Here is a 25,008-nt window from a genome sequence, read left to right on the forward strand (position 1 = left end):
CCGTCATCGCCAAAGACGACAACAGAATAATACATCGCGGACGTCCCAATCCATCTCAACAACACCTCGAAGTCCATAAATCACAGCCACAAAAACCGGGATCTCTCTCTTTTCATCCTTCTCCCCTCACAAAATACTGAAAACCCCGATGTCCCAAAAACTCAACTCCAAAAACCTCTCATACAACGCCTCCCTCCCGCCCTTCCTGGCCGCCCTCAAGTCCCAGGTCTCCGGCTCCTCCTCATCACCCAATCCCCTCCTCACCGGTCAACGCCGGCACGGCACGAAGAGGTCCGCTAGCGCCGAGGCTGAGGATGCGCCGTTAGTCGTCGACGAGGAAGGGAACGTGGTTGATGCGCAGGTCGGCGTGGACGGGACGGTGACGGTGAGTCGCGAGTGTGCTGAGGCGGTAGTTGGGGAGGGGCCGGATGATAAGGCTGCGAAGGATGCGACGAAAGCGGGATCTGGCGTGATCTCGTCCATTGGACGGAAGCGGAAGACTGCAAAAGTAATTGGTGCGGATGCCGATGAGGACGGCGCTGATAAGGCGAATGCGCTGAAGGGTGCCAAGACGAAAGTAGACAAGGCAGACGAGACGAAAACGAAAACTTCAAAACCTAAGAAGAAGGCGAAAAAGATAAAATTAAGCTTTGATGAGGATGCCGGTTGAGCTCGCCGAAGCCATCTCCAAACACGAGCATCAAAAGTCCCTATAGTCCTAAAGTCATGGGACATTAAGCAACACAGCTACGAAGCATGCAATGCAGAAGACAGACCTACATGGTCAACAACACCATCCAAGTCATTCTACTGAAAACACTCTAGTTATGAGTTAATCTACAATGGCTCACTACCCCAATACAACATATGAAAAAAACCCTCTATAAAGATTGATTCGCCTACAACCCCCCTCGACCCTTTCAGCCGCAGGCTATATTTACGTGTAGTAGTACTCGGGCTTGACGTAGTCAGCCAGCGTCTTGGGCTCCTCGGGACCGTGGTGCTGATGGTGGTGGTCGTCCTCGGGACCGATGTACAGCATCTTGTACACGCTTCCGCACTCGGGGCACCTCTCGATGGGGCGATCACGGGACATCTGGTATTAAATCCAAGTTAGCAACGATTCTGGTGCGTCGAAAAGAAAGCAGTAGAGCATCGGATAGAGTTGGGGAGGAAACATACGCCGAGCCAGACGACGACGTGAGAGTCAGCGGGAGAACCGGTGCAACCGACGTACTGCTCCTCACCAGCGGACTTGACGATAATAGGGTTCTCCATGGTGCCTGAAAAGTTTGGCGTCAGCTCCAAAAGTCCCTTGCTGCGGAACCCGATAGGTTTAGGCGGTGTTCATACCTCGTCGGGAAGAGTCGAGGGGCTTCATGTCGAAGACGTCGACACCCTCGATCTTGCCGAGCAGCTCCAAGCGCTCAAGACCGGTCGCCTGCTCGAGATCCGTGGGGACGGTGCCAGCGGCGGCACCGGGTCCGATAAGGTCGCTAGCCTCCTTGACCTCTATGTTTGGGTTAAAAAACAACCGATTAGCACATCGCGAGTCGCATCACCCCATCTCCGAGCTATTCCGACCCCAGGAAAAAAAAAAGCTTACCGTTCAGCGACTTGTAGGCGGTAACCTTCTTCCCGGCATCACCTGCACAAGAACCAATTCCTCGTTAGCCAATTGATCCAAGAAACGACATTCGAATCCCATTGTCCAAATAGGAAAAAAGCCTCGCTTGGATTGGGGTCGGATGGTGGATGTGGGCAAGGCTGGTCATACGACGAAGCATCGTGGTGGTGAAGCCCCTGCGGACAACGGGCGCGACGAAGGCGGCGCGGCGGGCGGCCGTGACGGCGGTTCGAGCAACAAACATGGCGGGCGCTGAGGGTTAATTGATTCGGATTCTGTTGGGAGCGGAGAGTCTTGAGGCCCGGAGATGGGTGTTTGTTAAGTGAGTTGGGAGTTTTCGTGACTGGGAGCCGTGAGGAACGGATTGAGCTTGGAGGTATTTTCGTCAGTGGCCTGATTGGATTACCACCTCCTCGGTTGGTCAATTTCTCAAGTCACGTGACGACCCGTACGATTTCCGCGGGATCTGCAAAGTGGTGACATTTTTCTGAACAGCGAGGACCGACTCACTGTACGGAGTACGGAGTAGTGTACACTCAGTACTTGTATTTGGGTTTCGTACTCGATCCATTTGAGCGTCATTGATGTTGCTGCGATTGTGACAATATTCCAATACTGAGTACTGATACGAAGCACTGACATGATTGAGCTCTTCAGTCGTTGCCTGCTGCATCCTGCAGTTGTTTTGCCGATCCGGATTGGGCGTGGATGCAATTGGGATTGACTTTGCAGCTTAAAAATCCAGAATTTGCTTTGCCTTACGAAGTATAGCCATCAATCTTGATCCTTCGACCGACATAAGTCGACGAAAAGATGGAGGAGCTCGAGCTTCTAACACATCCAATCGAAATGTCCGCTTCTTCGCCAGATAGCACTTCTCAATAACCCTTACTGGCATCAGAATGAATCCCATCGACACCCCGGCATGCACATATGGCATCAATGCTGGTAGTTGTGAGCATCAAGGACGCATATCTCTCTGGCATGATCCCCTTTTTCCATGACTTAGTAACCATCACAACCAACGCATCTTTACACTAGCCTCACATTCAGATCAAGACCACCAATCTAAGATAACCTCTTCACCATCTCGTCGTCGGCCATGGAGCAGCATGGTCATCTTCGGCATTGGTGACTGACACTGACGTTAAAGCTACCCGCGTATGCGCTTCCACCAGCTCCTAGCTTTACACTATGCCTGGACAGCACAGATAACAAGATCTGGGTCTTCGCGGATAAGAGTGGGGGGCCTTGTATATTTTGATGCTTTGGATTTACGAATCCTGCAGTTTTCCTCGAGTGACACGGGCATTCTCGCTGATCTCCCTCGCCTGCGATTCACGAAGCTTGCACCTGTGCTTACCAGTTCTACCTGGTCTGCCCCAGGAATTCCAATCCCCGAACAACTTTATCTACTCCGTAGGCATTATAAGGCATCGGAATTCAGTTCAATTTACCTCGACAAACTAAACCCGCAAATTGTTAGCACAGGCCAGGGCCCCAAACCACAGGGTCCAATCACCGAGGGTGGTGTCGTATCTCGTTTGAAAGCTTGGAGTGCGTGGAGGCTTGGAACCTCGGCATCTTCGAGGTACGCGCCTTTGCTTCAATGCGACAAATTACTTAGTGCCCCCCTCGCGACAGAATGTCCCAATAATACATAAAAATTCCAGGCTGAAGGGATTCTCTTTTCAATCTCATGTTCTTTAAATTCACCGTTGTTTATTAATCGTCCCGTTGATACCTGGGCTGGTCGCTGCTTCCATTTTACCGAGAGGGTCAGGCCGTACTTCTTTTGGCGAACTTATTAGAAGGGTAACCGGTGTGCTGGGATTTCAATATCGGCCTTCGCTTCTTGAACATATTCGACGCTTAAGGCAGCCATCTCTGCAGTCTGCCGTGAGGCCCCATTCTCAGCTAGGGGAGTCCAGCGGCCACGCCTTGCCGGGATCGCTTTCACAAACCATCAATCACTATCACACCCCAGGTCACCACAGCGCAAGATGGCCTTAGTCGTGAAAGAGAAAGACGCCCGGTTATCCTTCCAGGAGTCTACCGAGCTCGTTCGGATAGCCGTCAACCAGTCGCAGCCAACCTCTGACAAAGTTTACCGGTATATGAGCACATTTCCATCATGGGTGCCCGGCGCCGATCTCCCTTGGGACAGAGTTGATATGAACGGGGCGGCCGGCGTGCACAAGGCGACGTACGGTGCTCATGTGTACACCATGTCTGGTGTGGCAGTGTTCCGCGCTGTTGCAGACAGTGGAAGAGATAGAAGGGATAACGCAGCCTCTACGGCGGACAACAGCCAGCGCGGGCTCGACTTACACGTGAGTTGGAATAACTTGCCATATCCCTCGTTGCAGCATTGCCAACATTTAAAACTGGACAGGCGAACGGGCGGCTAACACTAAGGTCAGACGATACAAGGGTGTTTTACATCCAAGGGTCTCAGCAACCGGCCCTTCGTGTTCGACGTCACGCATGTGGCTGGAGGCCGGACTTTTGCCACGTGGTATGTCAAAGTACGGCAGCCGACCACGGGGAGCGAGGTGATGGCGGACGGAAGATTCCCACTCAGTGATGCCGAGAAGCCACTCGGCCCCGTCTGCTTCACAGCTCTCTGCTCTCTCAAGAACCCCGAGGATACATATGTCGACAACCAACAACAACCCGCGCAGGAGCGGCTCTCGGCCATCCTTTCCTCACGACCGCCGGAGGCGTGGCCGCACGCTCCGTCGGTAGACTTTAAGTGGATGACCAGCCTGTTTCCAAATCCTGGACCGGGAAAGTTTCCCATTATCGAGATGCGAAAGGTGGACATGACCGAATATAACGCGAGCAGGCCGCCGGCGGAGCGCAGGGAAATACTCCTGTACCGCCTTCTGCACCCACTACCCTCTGACGATCCGAACCAGCACGCCCTAGTCCACGCCTTTGCGGCGGATCGAAACGGCTTGTTGATGCTTGCCAACGATTACGACATGGATTTGATCCTGCAGTCGGCGGCGACACTGACTTGGACGTTCTTTATGCACACCAACGTCGAGAACGCCATCATGCAGTGCGACGAGTCTGGGGAAGGAGGCTGGTGGATTCTTGAGGACTCCTTCCCGAGAGGCACTGCGGGGAGGGGTTATGTTGAGGGTAAGATTTGGAGTCCTGAGGGTGTGCACGTCGCTACGGCGGTTCAAGATGGTATAGCGAGGGCATTTCCGCCTGAGGAAGCGAAGTTGCCGAGCAAGCTGTGAGGTGGATGAACGTGTTGCGGATATGTTGAGACGAGTATTTAGAAGGATTGATAGATTAGATAAGATCGAATTGCCCTATAGATTTCATAGCGTCGTTTTCCGGGTTATAATAGAGACGAGGGCTCCGATTGTATCTGCGTTTCGTGTGATTGCGAGGAGTCTAAATATTCTGAATATCATTTATTCGTGTAAAGGACTTGAGTGTTGGAGTAAATTCGGTGATCTGGCAATCGTAGGGAGCTGGATCGAGGAGCCGCACCGCACTGGTAAGCGTGGTGACCTCAATAGTGATCGGCACCACTGAGTGTAACCCCGCATTAGTGCTGTTGGCTGCACCATCAGGGCGGTTAAAGTGCCAATGTGGGCGGTCCGCCTACCGGCCATAGCGCTGACCAGTGGCTTTCAGGCTCTCTCAGCTTAGGCTCCCATTGAGTCTTTCAGCCTCGCGCTGTGCCTGATGGTCCCCTCCCCCAAGTTCCTTCCGAAGAGGGGCTCTTCCCTCGTGCTCATGATTTGATGCTTCTCCCTGGTTCCCAAAATTCAAATTGCCCAGCGCCCAAAACGAGAGAACGGAAGCAACGCCGACCTTTTCCCCCGTCGCGAAGCCTTTATTTGATCCTGCCCGCGTGTTTTTTTCGAAGGCGGCGGTTTTATTCCTTGCCAGCGACCGAGACCTCTCTCCGATACCAACGAACAATTTCCCCTTCCAAGGCATCGTCGAGAATCCGCCAGACCGACCTTTTTCAACACCCCCGCCCCCTCACCAACGCACAACCCACCACCACGCCTTTCCCCTCGACCGCAGCATCGACACGCAACCGTCGTTCGAAAAGCGTACGACTTGGGCTCCTCAAATACTTGTTAGCGGCTCCTTCGGCCTGGCCATCGGGTCTTCTCCCTCGGGCGTTTTCCGATTTTCGACCCCCTCGTTCGTTCCAAGTTCGACGTCCAACAAACGACGTTCCCCACTTCATTGTCACTTGCGCCTAACCTCGTGCTTGCCTCGTTCGCGTCGAAAATGCCACCGCCGTTATCCAACTCCCAGAAGGCTGCGGTGGTGCAGCAGTTTATACAACTGACTGGGGCCCCCGAGCGAACGGCTCAGCGGGTAGGTCATTATGTTTTTATTTCCCACTTGGAATATGGTTTCCCACTTGGAATATGGTTTCCCACTTGGAACATGGTTTGTCGGATATGCGCAATCGTGCGGTTAGATATATCCACCTTGTCGCTTCCGATCGGTCCCGTGTTCCTTTCCTTTTCCTCGTTCTTCCTTCGGGGGAACACTGTGTTCAGAACCAGGTTTCTACCCTCATGAACTTGAGTTTCCACTTCCCTTGGCATCGTTCCCCTGCGCCGGTGATACCTCTTTCGGGAGTGTCCAAGGGGACGGGGTGCCGTGCTCTACAGCCGATATATGTGCAGCTTTGTCTGCTTCGAGCACAATGGAGGGCGAACTAATGTGGCTGTGGGCTTGACCGCCTGGCGCTGGTTGCTGCACCTCGGGCACTGCTCGGTGAAAATGAGGGACGGCCAGCAGGCTTGGGACTGTTGGCTTTTCTCGTATGGGATAACGTCAAAAGTCCACGACCACAGCTGGGACAATGAGGGAAAATGGAACGACAAGAGGAAACGGAAACACAGGATAAAAAAGGACGATGTGATTAGACGCAAGCTGACAGGTGCATTTTGAACAATAGTTTGTCAAAAACTCGTCATACAAGCTTAACGATGCGATCGATGCGTAAGTCACTCGAATGTTTCTCTTCGATTTTTTTTTCTTAGATTTTTTTGTTCTTATTGTTTCTCTGGTCTTTGGCCCTCTTGAGTGTCCAAGTTGGTAGGCTTTGGAGGGGGTCATCGTCTCTTTTCTTCATCTTTTTTTCTTCATTTTCTTTTTCTGGTTTCCTTTTCTGGCCATTTCTGGCACTCATCTTAAAGCACTTTCGAAAAACTCCGTTTTCCCTTTCGCGGCTCTAGCCGTGTCTTTAAATGGGCGGGCTCGAGTCAAGAGACGATCCAGATGAGTTTCTGGAGGGGTCAGAGACCCAGAGACCCAGAGACCCAGAGACCCAGGAGCATTTCCGGCCCTTCTCGGACAATTTAGCTGGACAATATGCATCGCGGCGCAGGGATCCGCGCAAAGTGTCAATTGAGATGGTGGATGGGATCAAAGTGTACTGGCTCAGACATGCAATACCACCTATTACCGTCAACGTGGGTCTAGTCTCCGCGGGCAGGGTGTGATGGTGTCGATAAGCACGCATTCGCTCTATTTACCCCATTTACAACGTCACTTTTTTCTTTCTTTCTTTTTGTCTCTTTGCTGTCTCTTTTTGAGTCTTTTCCATATTCTAGTTTTTGCCAGAGGTTCTTCTGGTTGTCTCCGCTCCGCCGTCACATTGCTTTTCCTCCTCGTGTCTTTGCAGGGCAAGCGCGAGTGGGGTGTGGTTCGTGACGAACTATTCTTCTCCAGTCGTTGCAACATCAAATCCGGATGCGATGCTTCGGGATCATTGATGCTTTCGGAGGCTCGCATCGTCTAGGACTTTGTGCCTGGTCGAGCTGGAATCGGATGAACTTGAGCACCGCCTGGTACTGTTGCTGTCCCTGTTCCTGTTCCTGTTCCTGTCCCGGTCCCTGTTCTGTTCCGCCCATCCAGACCCAGACCAGTTCGGTCTCGGTCTTTGAAGGAGCCAGACATTGCCGGTTACCAGTTGCAGGTTTCTTCTTGTTCCTTGTACGCATTCCCGATCCTCCAATCTTCTTCAACGTCCGTTTCCCACCCCCCGCCCTGCTTCCTGCTCCTCCTCCTCCTCCTCCTCCCCTCTTCCGCCCTCTCATCTAGTGTGCGGCTACGACCACTAGTCGTCTAGTACGTCTACTATGCTACCACTACTTCTTGTTGCCCCACTATAAGTGTACCTGTCACAGGCGGCGGCGGGTGTTCCGGAGAAAGGCATGTGTCATTTACGACATGTTGACCACTCCAGAAAAAAAAATATCGCCGAATCCACGCCGATCCCCAAGAGAATATCTCTGAAACCATCCACCACATCCGCACATAGGCTTGGCTCCTGCTTCTTAAAATATGGGTCCCTGGCATTTCTCTTCCCCAGTGATGCCATTCCATAGTGGCAGGAGCTATAATGTGCTTTTGCCAATTAGCCAGTAATTACTTGCTTATACCCCTTTCACCTCCAAGTCACCCTCTCATACACTCATTCACACACATCATCCCCTTGCTCGCTCTTGCTGGCGTCTCTCACATTCCTTCTCATGAAGTAGATGCTGTGAGTTTGCCTGTCCGTGACCGACTGCACCCCCTTCTGCAACTAAGGAGAAGCATATGCATACCCCGTCATCCTCCGGCATCCGTCTGTTGAAAGCTTCATGGCCGTTAATACCGCGTGTTGGACCGAGAGATAGCCAAAGCCTAGCCTATAGTCCCCCGATCCGTCTTGCTACTATTATACTTTTTTACCCCTTCGCCCTTTAGTAGTCTCCTCTCTCCTCGAATCTCTTGACTGGTCCTGGCCGGCTTGGAGCCGTTGGAGAGACTACACTTCGGCTAACCACACTACCTTCCATCACCACACCACCACAAGAACACCATCGTCACTCACACACTCAAAATCACACCAGCAACAAATCCCACCACGTAGACAGAAGGCGAGGCTTTGTTGCTTACCCTCTCTCCTTGGTCTTTTTTCGAGGTCGATCACCGGAGATTTTTTTAAACCTTTTTCCTCCCTTCACTTTCCCCCCCTTCTGCTATTTTTATCCCCTCTTGGCGAGTCCTGCATCTCGGTCCATCCAGACATTCCCTCGTCTTACCTATTTGGGATTGAGCCACCAAGCGTCGTGAACCCAGAGAAGCAGACGATTTTTGTTTCCCTTTCTCAATTTTTCTTTTTTTTATCCGAGTGTGTGAGAGAGGGGGCAGATAATAGGATCGGGGCTATTAGGCCGATCATACAGAAACTTTCCGAGGATGAGCTGGAAAGGTGTCAAGAGTGCCTCGAAAGCTATGGGGATATGGCCGTCCTCCAAGAGGAAAACTGCCAAGTCGAACAGCAATTCAAAGGATGCGTCACGGTATATATATATTCAACCTACCTTTTTTTTCGCGTTGCATTTTTTTTCTTTTTTTTTTTTGCCTTTCTTTTATCTACTCCGCTATATCATATATCCTATTGCAAAAAATAGCGACAGCCTTGCACCAGACAATTTAAAAGACCGAGACATTCTCTAAGGCTGAGCGGAGTTGCTCGGCTGACAGGGCCGCTACTTACATCGTGGACCTGGTCCACCACACTTGGGCGAAACAGGTTTTTCCAGAAGAGTAGCAAGCCACAAAATTGTCGACATCGGCTTTTTTTATTGTTTTGTCTTTCTTTTCTTTTCAATGTTTTAATAACTCGTTCTTTTTTTTTTTTCTCTCTCTTTTTGCAAGTTCAATGTTCAATGCGCTGTGACCCTCCTGCTGCAAGAATGACCGAGATGAGGGTTCCCTAGCTAACTAGAATTGGAAACCTCCAGGTATTTCAGTAATGGAAGCGCCCAGTCTTCGACTCTGTCGGTAGTGGATAGCCAGCTTGACAAAGCCTTTGATGCTCTGCGAAGTATGCGGCCCCCCTTCCCTCCTCCTCTGTGCTGAGATGGCGCATCGGACCGGTAAGAGCGAGCCACATCGGCCCACTAACACTGTCTGCTCTTTCAGGTAGCGATGATCCGAAGGATGCCATAGGAGTGGAATCATCCATGTCCTACCTCCAGGACCTAAACGTGAATCTTGAGAATGCTTCTCTATTCGTTGCGTTGGAGCTGTTCCAGGCTCCGAGCATCGGCGAGATTACGAGAAAGGGTTTCGTCGAAGGATGGAAGAACTCTGGGTAGGTCTCCGTTCTCCCCCAAACACTTAATGTGGTGTGCGCCGCCGTCACACCCCGAGCCTGTTCTCCTACTCCTCGGGGACTAACAAACTGGGCAGTGTTTCAGTGACACGCCAAGGATGCTCCTCGCATATTAAATCACTCGTATCTACCCTCTCGCACAACCCATCCTACTTCAAGCAAGTATACCGATACGCCTTCGTCGTCGGCAAAGAGACCGACCAGCGCGCCCTCAGCCTCGAGAACGCCCTCGTCTTCTGGCCCATGCTCTTCAGCCCTCCCGGAATGGAGTGGAAATCGCCCTCGTACGACTGGTTGGAGCTCTGGACGAGCTTCCTCAAGGAGAAGTGGACCCGTTCCGTTAACCGCGACATGTGGAACATGACTCTAGAGTTTGCGCTTCGTACCATGTCGGATGAGACATTGTCGTTTTGGAGCGAGGACGGTGCTTGGCCGAGCGTTATTGATGAGTTTGTGACGTGGTGCCGGGATACCCAGGGGATTGGAAAAGGTAGGGAACAGGATCACATGGATACCGCCGATTAACAACCTATCAAATGGTTGCCTCCTATCCGCCCGCGACGGAACGTTAATGAAGGACTCGGATAATGTTGCTCCTCCGCGCCTTGATGACCCGACGAGCAAACCTTTTTCTTTTATTTGTTTATGAAACGAAACGAGATGTCGACACCCTTTTTTCCCCTCCGTACTAGAAATGCCTTTGATGACGGGACGGAAAGATTTTTCTTCATGTTCATGGGCATGGGTTCGCATGGAGGAAGGCCGGTTTTTGGCGCTTGCCTTTTGCAGAGAAAGAAAGGAAAAGAAACCTACGACACGAGACTCTCTTGCCCTGTTTTTAGACCCTTGAGATGGTGGGGAGGGTTAACTGCTTATCTTGTCGAAGCAGTCGTGATATCAATAGAGAGCAATGCGAAATTCATGACTTGAAAAAACCTCAAGAGATCCTAAATGTGTGCAGTCTCAGCATGTTAATTGATCAGCGGAAGGGCTAAGCAACTTAAATGCGTGGAGGTAAGAGATGACGTTGCTCTGTAATTCTTTGCTGTCTATGCCATTTTTAGATTTCCAGGATACAAATACACGAAACCGTTCTCGAGCAGGCCGCAGTATCTGCCCAACGGTTCAGAATATGGTACATCCCACCACCACCAAGGGTCCGTCCTCGTAACTCTCTCTCGGAAGCCAACTTGCGGTGAGGTCCGCCAGCCCACCACAAAGCGTATATATCCAACTCGATCGAGAGTAAAACAGGTAGATATTCGCCATATAGAAAAAAACTTCGTATCAATTAAAACTTCCACCCATCACACCATCTCCTCACGCCGCAGTATTCCACTTCACGGGCCCAAACTTGGCCAAACTCGCCAAGGTGCCATCGCCCAACTTGACGTGCGCGGCCCTGACGACCCTAGGATCCAGCCTCATGGTAGCCCTGACGCCGTCGTGGGCGGCGGCGGAGGCATCGTACCGCATGACGAAGTAGTGGCCTTCTTTGTGCTTCATCTGGTGTCGCGTGACGGGGGAGGGGAGGGAGAAGACGCCGAGGTTGGCGAGGCCGCGGATTACGCCGCCTTGGCGGAGGACGATTTGGCCGCAGGTTAGGGCGATTCTGTTATTGGAAAATAAGTTAGATGTTTCCTTTTCGGATAGGAGTTCGGATGGCGGAGGGCGTGATATACTCTTTGACCTCGGCGAGGTTGCCGGGTCGTACCTAGTTTGGTTGTTCGTTAGTTTGGCGGTGGAATGGCTTTGGGGGGTTGGTTGAGGGACGGGGAACAGGGTAAGACGCACTATTCCTACGAGTTCGTAGAGCATTGTGGATTGGGCATGGAGATGGGTCCGTCGCGATGGGCTGGCTTTTTCGCGATGGAAGTTCTGTCGATGGTGTTGAAAAAGATGCTGGTGAGGAAATTCGAGTCTTTCTTCCGAGATTTTGCCGGATCTTGTGGTGCTGAGTACATTGGTACATGCGTCTCACTTAGACCTCCCCTCTCCATCTCCAAGCTCTTCTTGAACAACTGACATCTCCATCGAACTCCAACGGGTTCCCGAGGTTAATATGGCGACTACAAATGACGCACCGAAGAAGCCGGATCAGGAATTCGTCTCCACCTATAAACAAAAACTGCGACAGAAAAAAATAGAAAGAGGACTCCCTGTGTCTCCCGAGCTTGAACCTCTAGACTCCCTTGACGAAGGTAGGGCACATTAGCCATTGCACTTTTTATTCGATCTTATTACTTATTCCACACACTAGGGGTTTCTTTCTTACACCAGACACCTGGTCGAACCGTCACACTCCACCCTGGCGGTATAGTTAAGAAATCTAGTAGAAATCTTAGCTTTGGGGAAGCAGAAGCGCAACGCTTTGTTGAAAATCGAGGTCTTCCCGTCCCTCATGTCCATAGTACCGAGACTACCCTAGATGGAAAAAAACACATTTCTATGGACTATGTCGAAGGCGATACTTTATCCAAAGTTTGGCTGAGCTTCTCAGAGAATCAGAAATTGGACATCGCTAGACAGCTACGGGACATTCTCAATGCAATGCGATCCGTTGAACCGCCAGAGGGGACGCGGATCGGGGCGTGTGACGGAGGCCTAATACGAGATACCCGAGGCTATACCACTCACACCGCACCGTCCTGCCGGGACGAAAAGGAATTCAACGACTACCTTATATCAGGTCTCGTACCGACTACCCCACCGGTACTGCGTTCTGCCTTCGCGAGAAGGCTTCGAACCGACCATCGCGTTGTGTTCACACATGGAGATCTAGCTCCTCGAAACATCATCGTCAGAGATGGCAAGATCGTGGCTCTTCTGGACTGGGAAGTCTCAGGGTGGTATCCTGAGTACTGGGAGTACGTCAAGTTTTTCCGCGTGGGAACGAGCGACGTGCGGGATATGTGGCGGTATGCAGAAGACATCTTCCCCGAGAGATACGACGACGAATTGGTCGAGTATGCTGCACTGTCCAAATGGCAATGGCCATGATTTCAGCTCGGGACATGATCTCTATTTTGTTTCGCTTTGTGTTTCTGATTTACTAACCATTCTCTCCTATTCTTTCGACCACTGCCTGCCCTTGTACATCGTAAGCTGTCACCATGGTAATTTTTTCTGGAGGCCTGAAACTTGAAGGGCTAAAAACATTAACAGGTGTAGACTGATACGACTGAGAACCAACGAGTTGGGCATTCTTCAAATTAACAGCGCACCTTGCCGCTCAATCAGAATGCATACTGATCCTGCTCCGCTTCCAAGGTAGCGTCCATCATCTTGTCGAACCCATTCTCATATTCTTCGTTGGTCAAATAACCGGCCAGCGACAGCCTCTTCAGAGCTGCTTCCACCCATCCGTGGCAATTAAACTCCATGTCATCGTTTCTGACTGGGCAAGCTTGCATCTCTCCAAGGAGAGCCGCAGCGGTCAACTTTTGCTGCGTTGCGCCTACTTCGATGGTTTTGGCGAGTGTCTCGGATGATGTGGGATTGTAATTGGTCCTTGACTCGAAAGTGAAGTCCCCGGTTGACCCTGTAACATGACAGAAGAGAGTCGAGCCACTCTCCTCAGGTACAAACCAGAGGCCAGTATGTCTGTACTTCTGGAAGTCGACGGGTTCTCCCTTGTATACTGCAATGTACACCTTATATTTCTGCTGCTGAGACATTGTGTTGACGTAACTGGTGCTAGGTCTACTGATGAAGCGGCATTAGTTTGCTGGACACACATCAATAGTTGAACTGATGGGGTAAAGTGACGCTGATTACCTTTATCAGAACAGGTCCGTATCAAGGAGTAAGAAGTGTGGTTGGCGATGGTAGGTTGAGGAGAGTAGTTGACGAGAGGAGTCGAAGATGGTACCTGATGATGGTACTTTGTTTTGGATGACTGAGGTAAAGTTGTGGTCGGTTTGGGAAGGGACATTCGACGACAGCGTTTCTGGGGGCGAATCTCTCCTTATGTAGTTGAGATCCCAAGGGAAATTTGCCCATTAACCTCCGCCTGCTGTTCATATGCGACCAACAAGTTCGATGGCTATGTCAAACGGCATACCAGTGGAAAACAGTGAGACTGTCAGGCTGGCCTGAGATGGCCCGGCCAGGTTGGCGAAGTCGCTCTCATAGCCTCCATATAGGGCCCCTTCGATTCGTCGGCGAAAGCGAGTCGAGCCTGGAAATCGGCTGGCGAAACAAGCCAGCGGCAAGCAGGAGTGGGTGAACCAATTGCGCAGAGCATTTGACGCCTGGGCTGCTTGTGCGATTATTATTAGGACTCCTCCTGATCCGCAATCCTACGAAGGACGAGGATGCATTGGCCCCATTGTCCAGACTCCACAGCCTTCTAGTGATTTCGTAAACCTCTCGCCGTTCGGCGCATGTCCCAGGAAAAGTTCCAAAGGCAAGCCTGCTACGTACCAAGCCATCAAGATATTTCAGTTCGACAGAGGCCGGCAGTCGGCCTCATCTCCACTACACCTCATGGCCCGATGTGAGAACCATCGAGGCGGGCAAGGATGGAAATGGCCAATTGGATAGCCTCTCGACCCGCCGGGCCAGCTGCCTGCAAAATACTTCGTAGACCCAGCGGGCCCCCTCAATACCTATCGAACCACAAGCATCCTGGGTGCCATCTGCCCGTTTGTTACACAAGAGTCTAATAAGAATTTGACCACACACGTGAGGCAAGATCGATTCCTGAATAACCCCCGATCAATGAGAAAAAAACAGACGCCTTCTGTCTCTTCACAGCAGGCGTCATCCCCTTAGGACCTTCCGGCATAACATCGAGGATTGCCTTAGAAAAAGGCCATTACGACAAGACCCAAATCAGGCCGATGCCGCGGTCTCGAACGGGATAAGTCGCGGTCGCGCGAGAAACGGCCAACGGCCCTACGACTGTCCCCCACAGCAGGTGGGGGTTTCGACTGCTGCTTCGCGCTTAGAGAGACCCATTGTATTACAAATGTGTGCGTGGGGTTGGAATCAAGCGGTTCCCAGAAGTGACATGGGGGTTCAATGGGATATCCTTCTTTGACTGCTCTTTTCAAATTTAGATCGTGAGTGAAGCGCTCGAGTGAGTTAGATGCGGAGTGATGGATGGCTCGGACATGGGGTTCGTCCGAGGCGTTCCTTAAGCGCCCTTGTCGATGTCTCCCCCCTTCCCCCGCGGTCCATACCTAAAGGCCTCCGCGATATACTATTTTGGTAGCTACTTAGATGGTGTACATGGAGAAGGACATTGGAAGTGAACCACTTCGTCGATCTATACTTCCTGCTGTTCTACTTAGTGTCCTGCTCTGTTATACCGCTAGATTACATTGATTTAATGCGACATTGGGGATATTCATAACTATTGTACAATGAGAGGTTGCCATCCTCCCCAGTCGCAGCTCTAAAACTCCAGCTTCCTCAACGCCCGCCATATCCTCCAAGGAAGTTTCCACCCCGGCTTCACCGCAAACGGATCAAAATCCTTCTTCTGCAGTGCAAGCAAGTAATCCTCTGCCGGTACCGCCTCAAGCAGCACGCCAAACGCTCTCCTGACATCCCTCGCAACGTCCCCGTCTCCTTGCTCATCATAGACGTGCTCTTCGAGCTCTCCCTCATGCTCGTAGGCGTGATCGGCGAGGCGGCCGGCCTGGAGATTCTTAAGCATCTCGCGTGCCGTGATTAGATGGTCGTTTGCGCGCGTGGCGACCCTGAACACGGCGTCGCGGAAGCCGGGTGCTTCTGGGCCCTGGCGGAAGACCGATTCTTCGGTGACGTTGCATTCGGCGAGGACGTCGAGAGGGAGGAGGAGTGCGGGATCGCGGCGGACGGTGTTGTCGAAGCCGGAATTGGCTCCGGTCGGTGGTGGAGGAGCGGCGAGGATGGGAATGCCGCGGATAACGGCGGTGATACCGCAGGCTTTACCGATATGACTGGCCAGGTGGTCCACGTGCATGGAGCGCATGGGGATGGCGGCGAGAGTGGCGTACATGAGCGTGGAGTAGGTGTTTTCGGCGTAGTCTTCGAGGGATGCGAGGGATGGGTAGGGTCGGTTACTCATGTGGCGCTCCCGGGTCTTTATTAACCTCGAGATCCAGAACTTGAGCGATTTCTGCGCCGAGGGTCCGGATCTTGCTTCGAGGTCGTCGAGGGCCTTGCGGAGGAGAAGACATATGGGTTCGCGGGGTGGGGTCCCGGCAAAGGTCTGGTCGATGGATTCGCGCCAGAATTGTATGCGCATCTGGCCGAGTGTAAGGTTCGAGACGGTCTCGGGGAGGCGCACGAGCTCGAGGTTTAGGGTTCGGAGTGCATCGTAGACGTCTTGGACGGGTGGAGGGACGAACTGTCGAATGAGGAAAGCCTGGCGATCTGCCAAACTGCGGATTTCAAATGGACGTTAGCAAAAGGAGGGCGTCGTTAGGTATAGCAGGCTGGCAATTGGGGTGGAGTGAGGGTAGATACACACGCAATCTGCTTCACGCAGTAGTTCTTGGCTTCGACGATATCTGCGTCTGTCACAAAGTGGCGGCGCCCTGTCGGCCGAGATCTAGCTAGCCTTCTAAGGCCGCCACGTATAATTGACTGATGATACATTGAAGGAGAGCTACGTCGATGGTTCAGGGTCCCATGGTGACAAGCAAATGGCTGTGGAAGTGGGTGGTGCTGTCGATTGACGTCACGACGGAGGGAGAAATTGAGGTGCTTCTTCACTAATATTCTCGATTGACAAAAATTGTGACAGAGCTCGTTGAGAGCTGCCAGCTGGGAATGCTGAAATGTCCGGCTTGTGATAGGCCAGCCCAGATCGCTATGACAGGAGAAAACTAGTCTCTTTACCGTTGTACAAAGGTAGTGCTGCACTAATTGGCCCCACTAAGAATTATCGATCAGTGGCACATTACTGAGGTAAAGTCACCTGATTCCGGATTAGTGGGTTCGTGAGGCATCGCGTCTTCCATAATTTTGTCGCGTCTCCCGAACTGATCGTGGCGAAGCGGAGAAAGCCTCGATGTTCTTTGTACTTCGTACAGCCTGCTCCATTCTCGATGAAGAAGTTCCACATCGCGATTTGTAAACCCCGAGTCTTGAATACAAATTGATTAACCACAAACTTTGATGTCTGTGGGAACCATGGTAGACGTGGATTCCCCAGAACGTCCCGCGAAGAAGCAGCGCCTGTCCAGCGAATATGGCGGTCACGGTCTCGACCGAACCGGCGACTCGAGTCCCCCGAGTAGTAGCCTCCCAGTTCCAGAACGCTTCTTTCAGGATCCAATACTACCGAGTGAGCCTGCACTCCCGATAGCTCAGTCTTCACCTCTTCCTGCCTCTCGCCTCCCTCCCCTTCACAACGGTGACCACCATGCTCCGCGGCGTGCCACTCCCCCGAAATCCGAACCGCCCGCGCCTACTCTACCGCATGAATCTTCGTCAGTGGCTTTTGATGAGGGAATGTTTGAGACTTTTGTCGGTCACAAAGTAGAGTCGGGTGTCATGGACATAATCAGAGAACACAGCCATGGAAACCTCGAAAGAGCTGTTAACATGTACTTTGACGGAACCTGGGAGAAATACAAGAAACCTGCAGCGGCGAGGACCAAGCCCACAGCTTCGGCGCCTGCCGCGCCGTCGACGATGAAAACCGAGACTGGAATGCTTCCCCAACGGTCGAAACAGCAGCCAAGGTATATCGGCGCTTTTGGGGTCGAAGGGTGGGCAACCCGGAGTGGCTACAACATGTTAAGGCATGGCGACCTCGTGAAAATCGAGCGTCAAAAGATACAATTACCCCAAACAACCCCAAAGGGCCAGACGAGGATCGGCGTCCCTCTAGTTACCGCCCGGATGACGGCCGCTGCTGCGAGACGCGTTGATGTCATTGTCCGATTTACCAACTCGGCGGGGACGGAGCTGGGAAGGCTATCCAAGGAGACCGCCAATTGGGTTTCGACGCTGATGGATCAGGGGATTTGCAAGTTCGAAGGGACCTGCGTCTATGCGCCGGAACGGTTAAGGACAAATGATACTGTATTCTTGCAGCTGAGAGTGTATCTGCTGCCCTCTGCCTTCCAAGCCAAGGTACTACATCCGTCTGATGATATTACCGTTAGCTTTAGGGAGGAAGAGGAAACTACTCAAGAGAAGGAGCTGAGGCTGAGGCAAGTGGCTCTTGTAAGGCTCTTTCAGGAAATAAATGTTCTTCCTTCTACTCTGAACGCTGCCGACGCAAGACAGCAGCGCCAAGGATTGCTTGATGCTGCTGAGTTGGATGAGAAGAAAGCAAAGGAGTTGCCCAAGCCCAATGGAAGGTGCGTTGTTTCAACTGCTCTTATGGCCGCTAGAATTTTAGTCACTAACCGCGCATCATAGGGATGGTAGGGATGGTAGCGGTACGCCTTCGACTCCCCCCGACGAGTCTGAAGAAGGCGAGGAGCTCGAGCAAGACCAGCTAGATGCCCTCTACCGAAAAGCCCAATCCTTTGACTTCAACACTCCAGAAGCCGAACCTTCGGATACGTTTGCCCTCGAACTGCGCCCTTACCAAAAACAGGCCCTTTATTGGATGCTCAACAAGGAACGAGGCGAACAAGGCAACCGAGAACCTTCGTTGCATCCGTTATGGGAAGAGTATACCTGGCCTCTGAAGGATGCAGACGACAAGGATCTTCCCGTGTTTGAAGGGCAAGAAAAGTTCTACATGAACCCTTATTCTGGAGAGATGACGCTCATCTTCCCGGCCCAGGAACAACACTGCCTTGGCGGCATCCTGGCCGATGAGATGGGTCTTGGGAAGACCATCCAAATGCTCAGCTTGATTCACTCCCATAGGCCTTATGAGAGAGTCCGTCCCAAGACTGGACTTTCTTCTCTTCAGCAACTGCGATCGCCATGTCTAGGTGAAAGTGAAGTCCTTCGAGCTCCACATACTACCCTTGTTATTGCTCCCATGTCGCTTCTTGCGCAGTGGCATAGTGAAGCTGAGAAAGCCTCCAAGGAGGGAACCATCAGGGTCTTGGTCTACTATGGCAGTGAAAAGAATTGCAATCTCCAAGCCATATGCTGCGAGGATAGCGCAGCGTCGGCACCGGACGTAGTTATCACGAGCTACGGGACAGTACTCTCCGAGTTTAGCCAGATCCTCGCGAAGAAGGGAGACAAGTCGCAACACCACGGCCTATTTTCCCTCAACTTCCTCCGCATCATCCTCGACGAGGCGCATACCATCAAGAACCGGAGATCCAAGACGTCGAAGGCCTGCTATGCGCTTGCCGCCGATCACAGGTGGGTTCTGACGGGAACACCCATTGTCAATCGGCTCGAGGATTTATTCAGTCTCGTCCGGTTTCTGGGTGTCGAGCCGTGGAACAACTTTTCGTTTTGGAGGACGTTCATTACGCTGCCGTTCGAGTCTAAGAACTTCGTGCGGGCGCTGGATGTTGTTCAGACGGTGCTTGAGCCTCTGGTGATGAGGAGGACGAAGGATATGAAGACGCCTGACGGGAAGCCGTAAGTATAACGCCTTATAACTCTGGGGAAGAAGTAGAGTCAAGGTAAAACTGATCCACTAACTAGCTGTGTAGACTTGTACCCCTTCCACCGAAGCACGTTGAGATTGTCAAAGTTGAGCTCTCCGAAGCTGAGAGAGAGATTTACAACTACGTCTTCACGAGGGCCAAGAACACTTTGGATAATAATATGGCTTCGGGAACGGTAATGAAAGCGTATGCTAGCCTGTTTGCACAAATTATTCGCTTGAGGCAAACCTGCTGTCATCCCATCCTGATCCGGAACCGGGACATCGTAGCCGAAGAGGAAGAGGCAGCGAGTGCAGAGGCTGCAGCCGATGCCGCCGCAGGCCTCGCCGACGACATGGATCTGGACGTCCTGGTTCAAAAGTTCGCAGCCGATATCGCGGACCAGTCGAAGCCGGGCGCCACGTACGGAGCACATGTGTTAGAGCAGATTCGAAAGGAAGCCAGCCTCGAATGTCCTATTTGCGCCGAGGAGCCTATGATTGAGCAGACGGTGACGGGGTGCTGGCATTCGGCGTGCAAGAAGTGTCTCCTGCAGTACATGAAGCACGAGATCTCCCGAGAGAAAGTGCCCAGATGCGTGCACTGCCGCGAGCCTATCAACATGCGTGACCTATTCGAGGTGATCCGCCACGAGGACGAGCCCGACCCGATTCACGGGAAAGCGCGCATAAGCCTCCAGCGCGTCGGATCTAGCGACTCGTCGTCCAAGGTGATGGTCCTCATCCGCAACCTCCGCGAGCTGCGCAAGGAGCACCCGCGGATGAAATCCGTCGTCTTCAGCCAATTCACGTCGTTCCTCTCGCTCATCGAGCCGGCGCTCCAAAAGGCCAACATGAAGTTCCTGCGGCTCGACGGGTCGATGTCGCAGAAGGCGCGCGCCGCCGTGCTCTCCGAGTTTCGCGAGGCGAGCAAGTTTACCATCTTGCTTATTAGTCTGAAGGCGGGCGGCGTGGGGTTGAACTTGACATCGGCGCAGAGGGTGTACATGATGGATCCGTGGTGGAGCTTTGCTGTGGAGGCGCAGGCGATCGATCGAGTGCATAGGATGGGGCAGGAAGGGGAGGTGAAGGTTTTTAGGTTCATTGTGCAGAATAGTGTGGAGGAGAGGATGTTGAAGGTGCAGGAGCGGAAGAAGTTTATGTGAGTTTCCCTTCCCCTGGGTGCTTCTTGGGAGATGTTTGCTAACCTAGTCTACAGTGCTTCGTCTCTAGGGATGATGAGCGACGAGGAGAAGCGACTCCAGAGGATTGAGGATATCAAGGATCTTCTTAGTTGAGATTATGCAGCATGGGATCGCGGTGATAGACATAGACGCATAGGAAACGACATGAATAGACGGCCTGGCCATCATCCAATCTTCTCTTCTCACTTTCTCTCCTCCATCCCTCACCTTCATACTCCAGTTCCAAACTTGAGGCAAGTCTCGAATTTCGAACAATGCGATCCGAGTCTCGTTCCTTTGGGAAAGAGCAATCCCCTCGAGGCTCCTTGCTCCAGTTATCATGATTCCGAATCTATTCCACTCCTAAATGGGGAAGGCCGTGGGTATCATAGCTCCTGCTCCACCGCCGACTTCAGTTGCTCCATTGTGATCATTGACAATAGCTCCAGGCACCTTTTGATAATCACTTCTGATGATTCGCTTTGGTTATTTACTCCATGTGAAGTGGCACATCATAGTTTCTAGGTGATTAGGGACCCCTTTCGAAAAACTATTTAACAGATGCTTCCCTCCCCCGAACTCTCCTTTTTCAACTCCTTTGACCAAAACAACATCTACATTCTTCACCCAAATCATAAATTCCTCATTGATATCAATTACTTGATTCCCATTACCTTTAATCACTCATCATGAAGGTGCCTCATACATCTTCCAGATCCCAGCGAGACTCTTCTTTCGGGTTCCCTGGTCTTGTCGACCTCTATCGTTCGAAGATGCACTCTAACCAGGTCAACCGTCCTACTCATTTCCCCACCAACGTTCAAGTCTATGGCCCAAACAAGGTGGCCTATGACTTTTCCACAGACCCCTATGGTCGCCTCGATGGTTCTTCCTTGACTGAGGGCGAGGAACTTCCTGCCCTTGTTGCAGACCAGAGTATGCTTAACTCTTTGGGTCATGTCAATGGTTCTTCCTCAACCAAGGATGAGGAACTCCCTGCTCTTACTGCAGACCAAGGTAAGCTTATTGACCTTCACCTCTATTGGGGGTACTCTGATTGTCTAACCTCATCTTTCCACTGTGTTACTAGGTTTCGTGCAGTTACCCCAGTTCTCTCAGGGCAATGCCAACCAAGACCATGTCGACCGTGCCAAACCTGAGGGCGTCACTTTCGGTCATCTTGATTGCGGTCGCCCAGCTTATCCCGATTACATGCTCCGCTATCCCTTCTTTGATCCCAGCCTCAACCTTGTGCGCAAAAGGAAGGTTTTCGATCGCGATAGCCACCGAGATGACGCGACCACCGGCATCTGGGCCGACCCGAAGCGTACGATGGAACACGACTTACGCCCTCTGTCTGAGCTGCTGACTTTGGAGGAGGAAGGCTCTGGCGCCAAGTCTCCCACTCCTCAACGTATCAGGGACAATGCCTCTCGCCCCCAGGTCAATGATATCTGGTCTGACCCGAAGACCGTCATGGAGTATGACTTGGTCAAGGATCCGCTTTGGTTTCAACTTGATCGGGTCGTCCATCAATTCCCGTGGGACAAGGAGATTGATTCCCCCAAGCCCCGTCTTCACCGCCACCAGGAGGTCGCTCGCAAGCCGGTCTCCGACATCTGGTCTGATCCGAAGACCGTCATGGAGTATGACTTGGCCAAGGACCCCCTTTGGTTCCAACTTGACCGGGTCGTCCATCGATATTCGTGGGAGCAGGAGGAGATCGATGCTTCCGACCCCTCCATCGAGGACGACGCTGGCCATGGCTGGGACGTCAGCACCGACAACGGCTGGGATACTTTTGGTGATGACGAAACTGCCTATTCCGACGAGTTGACCGACAGCGAACAATTCGGTGGATGGTACGAAGACGGCGCCAATTCCACTTGGGGCGACTGGGTCGACAGCGACCTGCAAACCGCCGAAGACTCTGAGGGCCAATCCGACGAGAGCCAGCCCGATGAGGCCTCTTCCGCCCCTTCGGATGACCAGGAAGTTTCTCAGGTCGCCACCGCCGGCGCCCCCACTGACGTTTTCGACGAGCCCATCGGCCAAGCCAGCCACGCGCAGCACATCCCTCAGCAAGGCACCACCCATGGAGCTGCTAGAGATACCTGCCCCGTCGGCACCGTTGTTATCCATTACGAGGGCGGCGCGGGTGAGGCTGGCAACCGTACCATTACGGTTCTGAAGGCCCAGGCTACGGGTTGGGTTATTGTTGCCCAGGTCAGTGGGCACTTGAACTCGGGTGAGATTCACCTGTTGCCTTCCCTCTTCTAAGGTGTTTGTTTCTGAATGAGATTAAAAAATGGAGAATGGAAGTTTCCGTGTCGATGATCGCAGTGTTTGGGAATTCGAAGCGGGTTAGATTTGGGTCTTTGGAAGAAGGTTTTGGTGATTCTTGGTACGGTTAGAAAACGGGAATATGTCCCTTGGAGAAAAGTCCCCGTCTCCCTCCCCCCTTACCCCAAACTGAAAATTAGAAAAAGGATAGAAAAAAAAAAGGAACCCGAAAAGCTTTTTTATATTTGTCTTTGTGCCCTCTTGCTTGCTGTGAACTTGTGCTTGGAGTGAGTTGTTTGGATGTTTGCGCATCCCCCCCATGACTCCCCCCAGCAAGATGTGTATCTACCGAAAACAAACTCATCACCATCCCATATTGTTTTCTCTTTATTCTACATCTAGTTTCAATCATGACCCATCCCAGAGAACCGGGTGATCATTAAGGGTATCTTTCGTTCGTACATCCCGAAACGGTGGTCCTGGCGGAGAGGCAAAAGCACGATTGGTTTGGAAGCAGGAAACGTGAAACTCCATGGCCAGATGAATCCCTTCGCGAAGAAACACGGAAACAACGCGTAAAGTCCAGTTCCCTGTTCTGAATATTTGTGTCCGTCTCGCGTCTACAGCAAACTAGAAAAGAATGATTGACTCAGTGGGATCTGGATCGCGTGAAGAAGATGGTCTCCACGCGCCATGTGTTCAAGAAACGTCTTACTTCCTCCTCTTCAACACTCAGATACCAAGTCCCATGAAAACTCAAGAGAATAATCCTCATCAAAAGACATATACTGAGAAACGAAATGCCACCAATATGGAATACAACCAGCCGTTTTCCCTCAATCAATCTCTCTCCAGCCTTCCAACTTCCAACCTTCCCAGCCAACCCATCCGAATCCCGCAAGACGCTCTTCCGCCGCGCAACCTCCCCCAAAGCAGCAATAGCCTGGATCTTCGGCCTCCTCTTCGCCTCCCTCCTCATCGTCCTCATCCTCTACTTCTGCCTCCGCCATAGACTAAACCAGCGAAGACACCACCACATCCACGAACGCGTCCAAGAACACTCACATACACATACTTGTACGAAGAAGCATCACCACAAAGAGAAGGGGCACTCTCATCATAAGTGCCGTGGGTCGACGGGTCGGAGACGGCAACATTGTCATGGGAGTATATATAGACGGCGGCGAGCTGGGTCGGGGAGGAGGCGGTGTCTGAGGAGGGAGAGGAGGAGGGAGGGGAGGCGGGAGATGCCGCCGCCTGTGCCGATGCCGGCGGGTGTGAATGGGATGAATGGCATGGAGGCGATGCCTGCGATGCCTTTTGGTGGAGGGATGTTTCCTGGTGTGGCTTTCGATGGGTTGGTGCCGCCGGGAGGGGAGAGGAGGAGAAGGAGGAGGTCATGAGGTGATGCTTTGGGAGCTTTATCAGTGCTTTTCATTGGAGGTTAGAGTTACCGTTTCTCCGGGGAGAGAGAGAGAAAATAAGGCAGACTTCGGGTATGAATGAAGATATATGGTTGGAAAAGGCATCATTCTCTCATTCATAGGGTCATTATCGTAGACGATCATTACCTTTCATACCCTCATATGCCCTCATATCTGATATTTTCTGAAAACCAAGGCGCCCCTCGAACCCCATCCAACCCTTCCCAATAGAAAGAAAGAAAACAAAAGAAAAATGGAAAGAAGAAAAGATCCCCTAGGAAAAGAACGTGAGCCATGAGCCGTAAAAGTCATGAAGATGAGAGAGACAAGAAAATTATACAAGAAAATCAGAAAAAGGAGAAGAAAAGAAAAAGAAAGTGAACTCCAAGCATACCCCAAAACCCCAAATCTACATATACATTTTCCATTCCCCCTTAACCCCGGTATAAACATACAAAAATCCTCCCATCAATCACTCATCACCCACTTCACTCCCCAGGAGGAGGAGGAGGAGGCGGCGGCGGCGGCGGCCCATCCCCTCCTCCATCCGAACTCTTGGCACTCTTACTACTCCCTGTACTCTTCCTTCTCACACCGCCCTTCTTCCTCCTCCTCCGCGCCGTAAACCGGATCGAATCGCGATAGGTGTACATGAAGGCGCCGACGCCGATGATGAAGACGGTGAGGACGATGGCGACAATGATGCCGATGGTGATGTTGGTGTCGTGGGCGGCGTTGCCGGTGAATTGGCGGGTTTGGAGAAGAGGACCGGCGTCGGCCCGGGGCCTGAGGGGGATGAGGATGTACAT

At 52.1% G+C, this 25,008-nt stretch overlaps 8 protein-coding genes and 3 pseudogenes across 8 annotated transcripts; 5 read left to right on the forward strand and 6 right to left on the reverse strand.

The window, feature by feature from the left end:
- Window positions 1-148: 148 nt before the first annotated feature.
- On the forward strand, window positions 149-670 carry SAPIO_CDS2055 (annotated as a pseudogene; the record flags this gene model as incomplete).
- Window positions 671-937: 267 nt separating this feature from the next.
- SAPIO_CDS2056 (uncharacterized protein) lies at window positions 938-1,871 on the reverse strand (the record flags this gene model as incomplete). Its single annotated transcript, XM_016785187.1, has 5 exons — window positions 938-1,096; window positions 1,183-1,283; window positions 1,354-1,512; window positions 1,607-1,648; window positions 1,778-1,871. 5 exons carry the CDS (start codon window positions 1,869-1,871, stop codon window positions 938-940), a joined length of 555 nt encoding a protein of 184 aa, XP_016645065.1.
- A 1,759-nt stretch (window positions 1,872-3,630) lies between these two features.
- Window positions 3,631-4,881, forward strand: SAPIO_CDS2057 (Acylthioesterase; the record flags this gene model as incomplete). The annotated part of the gene is made up of 2 exons (XM_016785188.1): window positions 3,631-3,960; window positions 4,051-4,881. 2 exons carry the CDS (start codon window positions 3,631-3,633, stop codon window positions 4,879-4,881), a joined length of 1,161 nt encoding a protein of 386 aa, XP_016645066.1.
- Window positions 4,882-8,911: 4,030 nt separating this feature from the next.
- SAPIO_CDS2058 (uncharacterized protein) lies at window positions 8,912-10,322 on the forward strand (the record flags this gene model as incomplete). The annotated part of the gene is made up of 4 exons (XM_016785189.1): window positions 8,912-8,979; window positions 9,424-9,506; window positions 9,605-9,776; window positions 9,875-10,322. 4 exons carry the CDS (start codon window positions 8,912-8,914, stop codon window positions 10,320-10,322), a joined length of 771 nt encoding a protein of 256 aa, XP_016645067.1.
- Window positions 10,323-11,117: 795 nt separating this feature from the next.
- SAPIO_CDS2059 (uncharacterized protein) lies at window positions 11,118-11,615 on the reverse strand (the record flags this gene model as incomplete). Its single annotated transcript, XM_016785190.1, has 3 exons — window positions 11,118-11,409; window positions 11,480-11,511; window positions 11,592-11,615. The coding sequence occupies 3 exons, from the start codon at window positions 11,613-11,615 to the stop codon at window positions 11,118-11,120; spliced, it is 348 nt and encodes a 115-aa protein (XP_016645068.1).
- A 1,418-nt stretch (window positions 11,616-13,033) lies between these two features.
- Window positions 13,034-13,474, reverse strand: SAPIO_CDS2060 (annotated as a pseudogene; the record flags this gene model as incomplete).
- Window positions 13,475-15,198: 1,724 nt separating this feature from the next.
- On the reverse strand, window positions 15,199-16,753 carry SAPIO_CDS2061 (uncharacterized protein; the record flags this gene model as incomplete). The annotated part of the gene is made up of 3 exons (XM_016785191.1): window positions 15,199-16,171; window positions 16,261-16,327; window positions 16,711-16,753. 3 exons carry the CDS (start codon window positions 16,751-16,753, stop codon window positions 15,199-15,201), a joined length of 1,083 nt encoding a protein of 360 aa, XP_016645069.1.
- A 172-nt stretch (window positions 16,754-16,925) lies between these two features.
- On the forward strand, window positions 16,926-20,606 carry SAPIO_CDS2062 (DNA repair protein rad-5; the record flags this gene model as incomplete). Its single annotated transcript, XM_016785192.1, has 4 exons — window positions 16,926-18,103; window positions 18,165-19,301; window positions 19,376-20,470; window positions 20,528-20,606. 4 exons carry the CDS (start codon window positions 16,926-16,928, stop codon window positions 20,604-20,606), a joined length of 3,489 nt encoding a protein of 1,162 aa, XP_016645070.1.
- A 575-nt stretch (window positions 20,607-21,181) lies between these two features.
- SAPIO_CDS2063 (uncharacterized protein) lies at window positions 21,182-22,772 on the forward strand (the record flags this gene model as incomplete). Its single annotated transcript, XM_016785193.1, has 2 exons — window positions 21,182-21,509; window positions 21,583-22,772. 2 exons carry the CDS (start codon window positions 21,182-21,184, stop codon window positions 22,770-22,772), a joined length of 1,518 nt encoding a protein of 505 aa, XP_016645071.1.
- An 839-nt stretch (window positions 22,773-23,611) lies between these two features.
- Window positions 23,612-24,176, reverse strand: SAPIO_CDS2064 (uncharacterized protein; the record flags this gene model as incomplete). Its single annotated transcript, XM_016785194.1, has 2 exons — window positions 23,612-23,788; window positions 23,841-24,176. 2 exons carry the CDS (start codon window positions 24,174-24,176, stop codon window positions 23,612-23,614), a joined length of 513 nt encoding a protein of 170 aa, XP_016645072.1.
- A 511-nt stretch (window positions 24,177-24,687) lies between these two features.
- SAPIO_CDS2065 lies at window positions 24,688-25,008 on the reverse strand (annotated as a pseudogene; the record flags this gene model as incomplete).

Source organism: Scedosporium apiospermum (genome assembly GCF_000732125.1).
Source record: "Scedosporium apiospermum strain IHEM 14462 chromosome Unknown SEQ_SAPIO_0085, whole genome shotgun sequence".
In the NCBI taxonomy this organism is placed as follows: Eukaryota; Fungi; Ascomycota; class Sordariomycetes; order Microascales; family Microascaceae; genus Scedosporium; species Scedosporium apiospermum.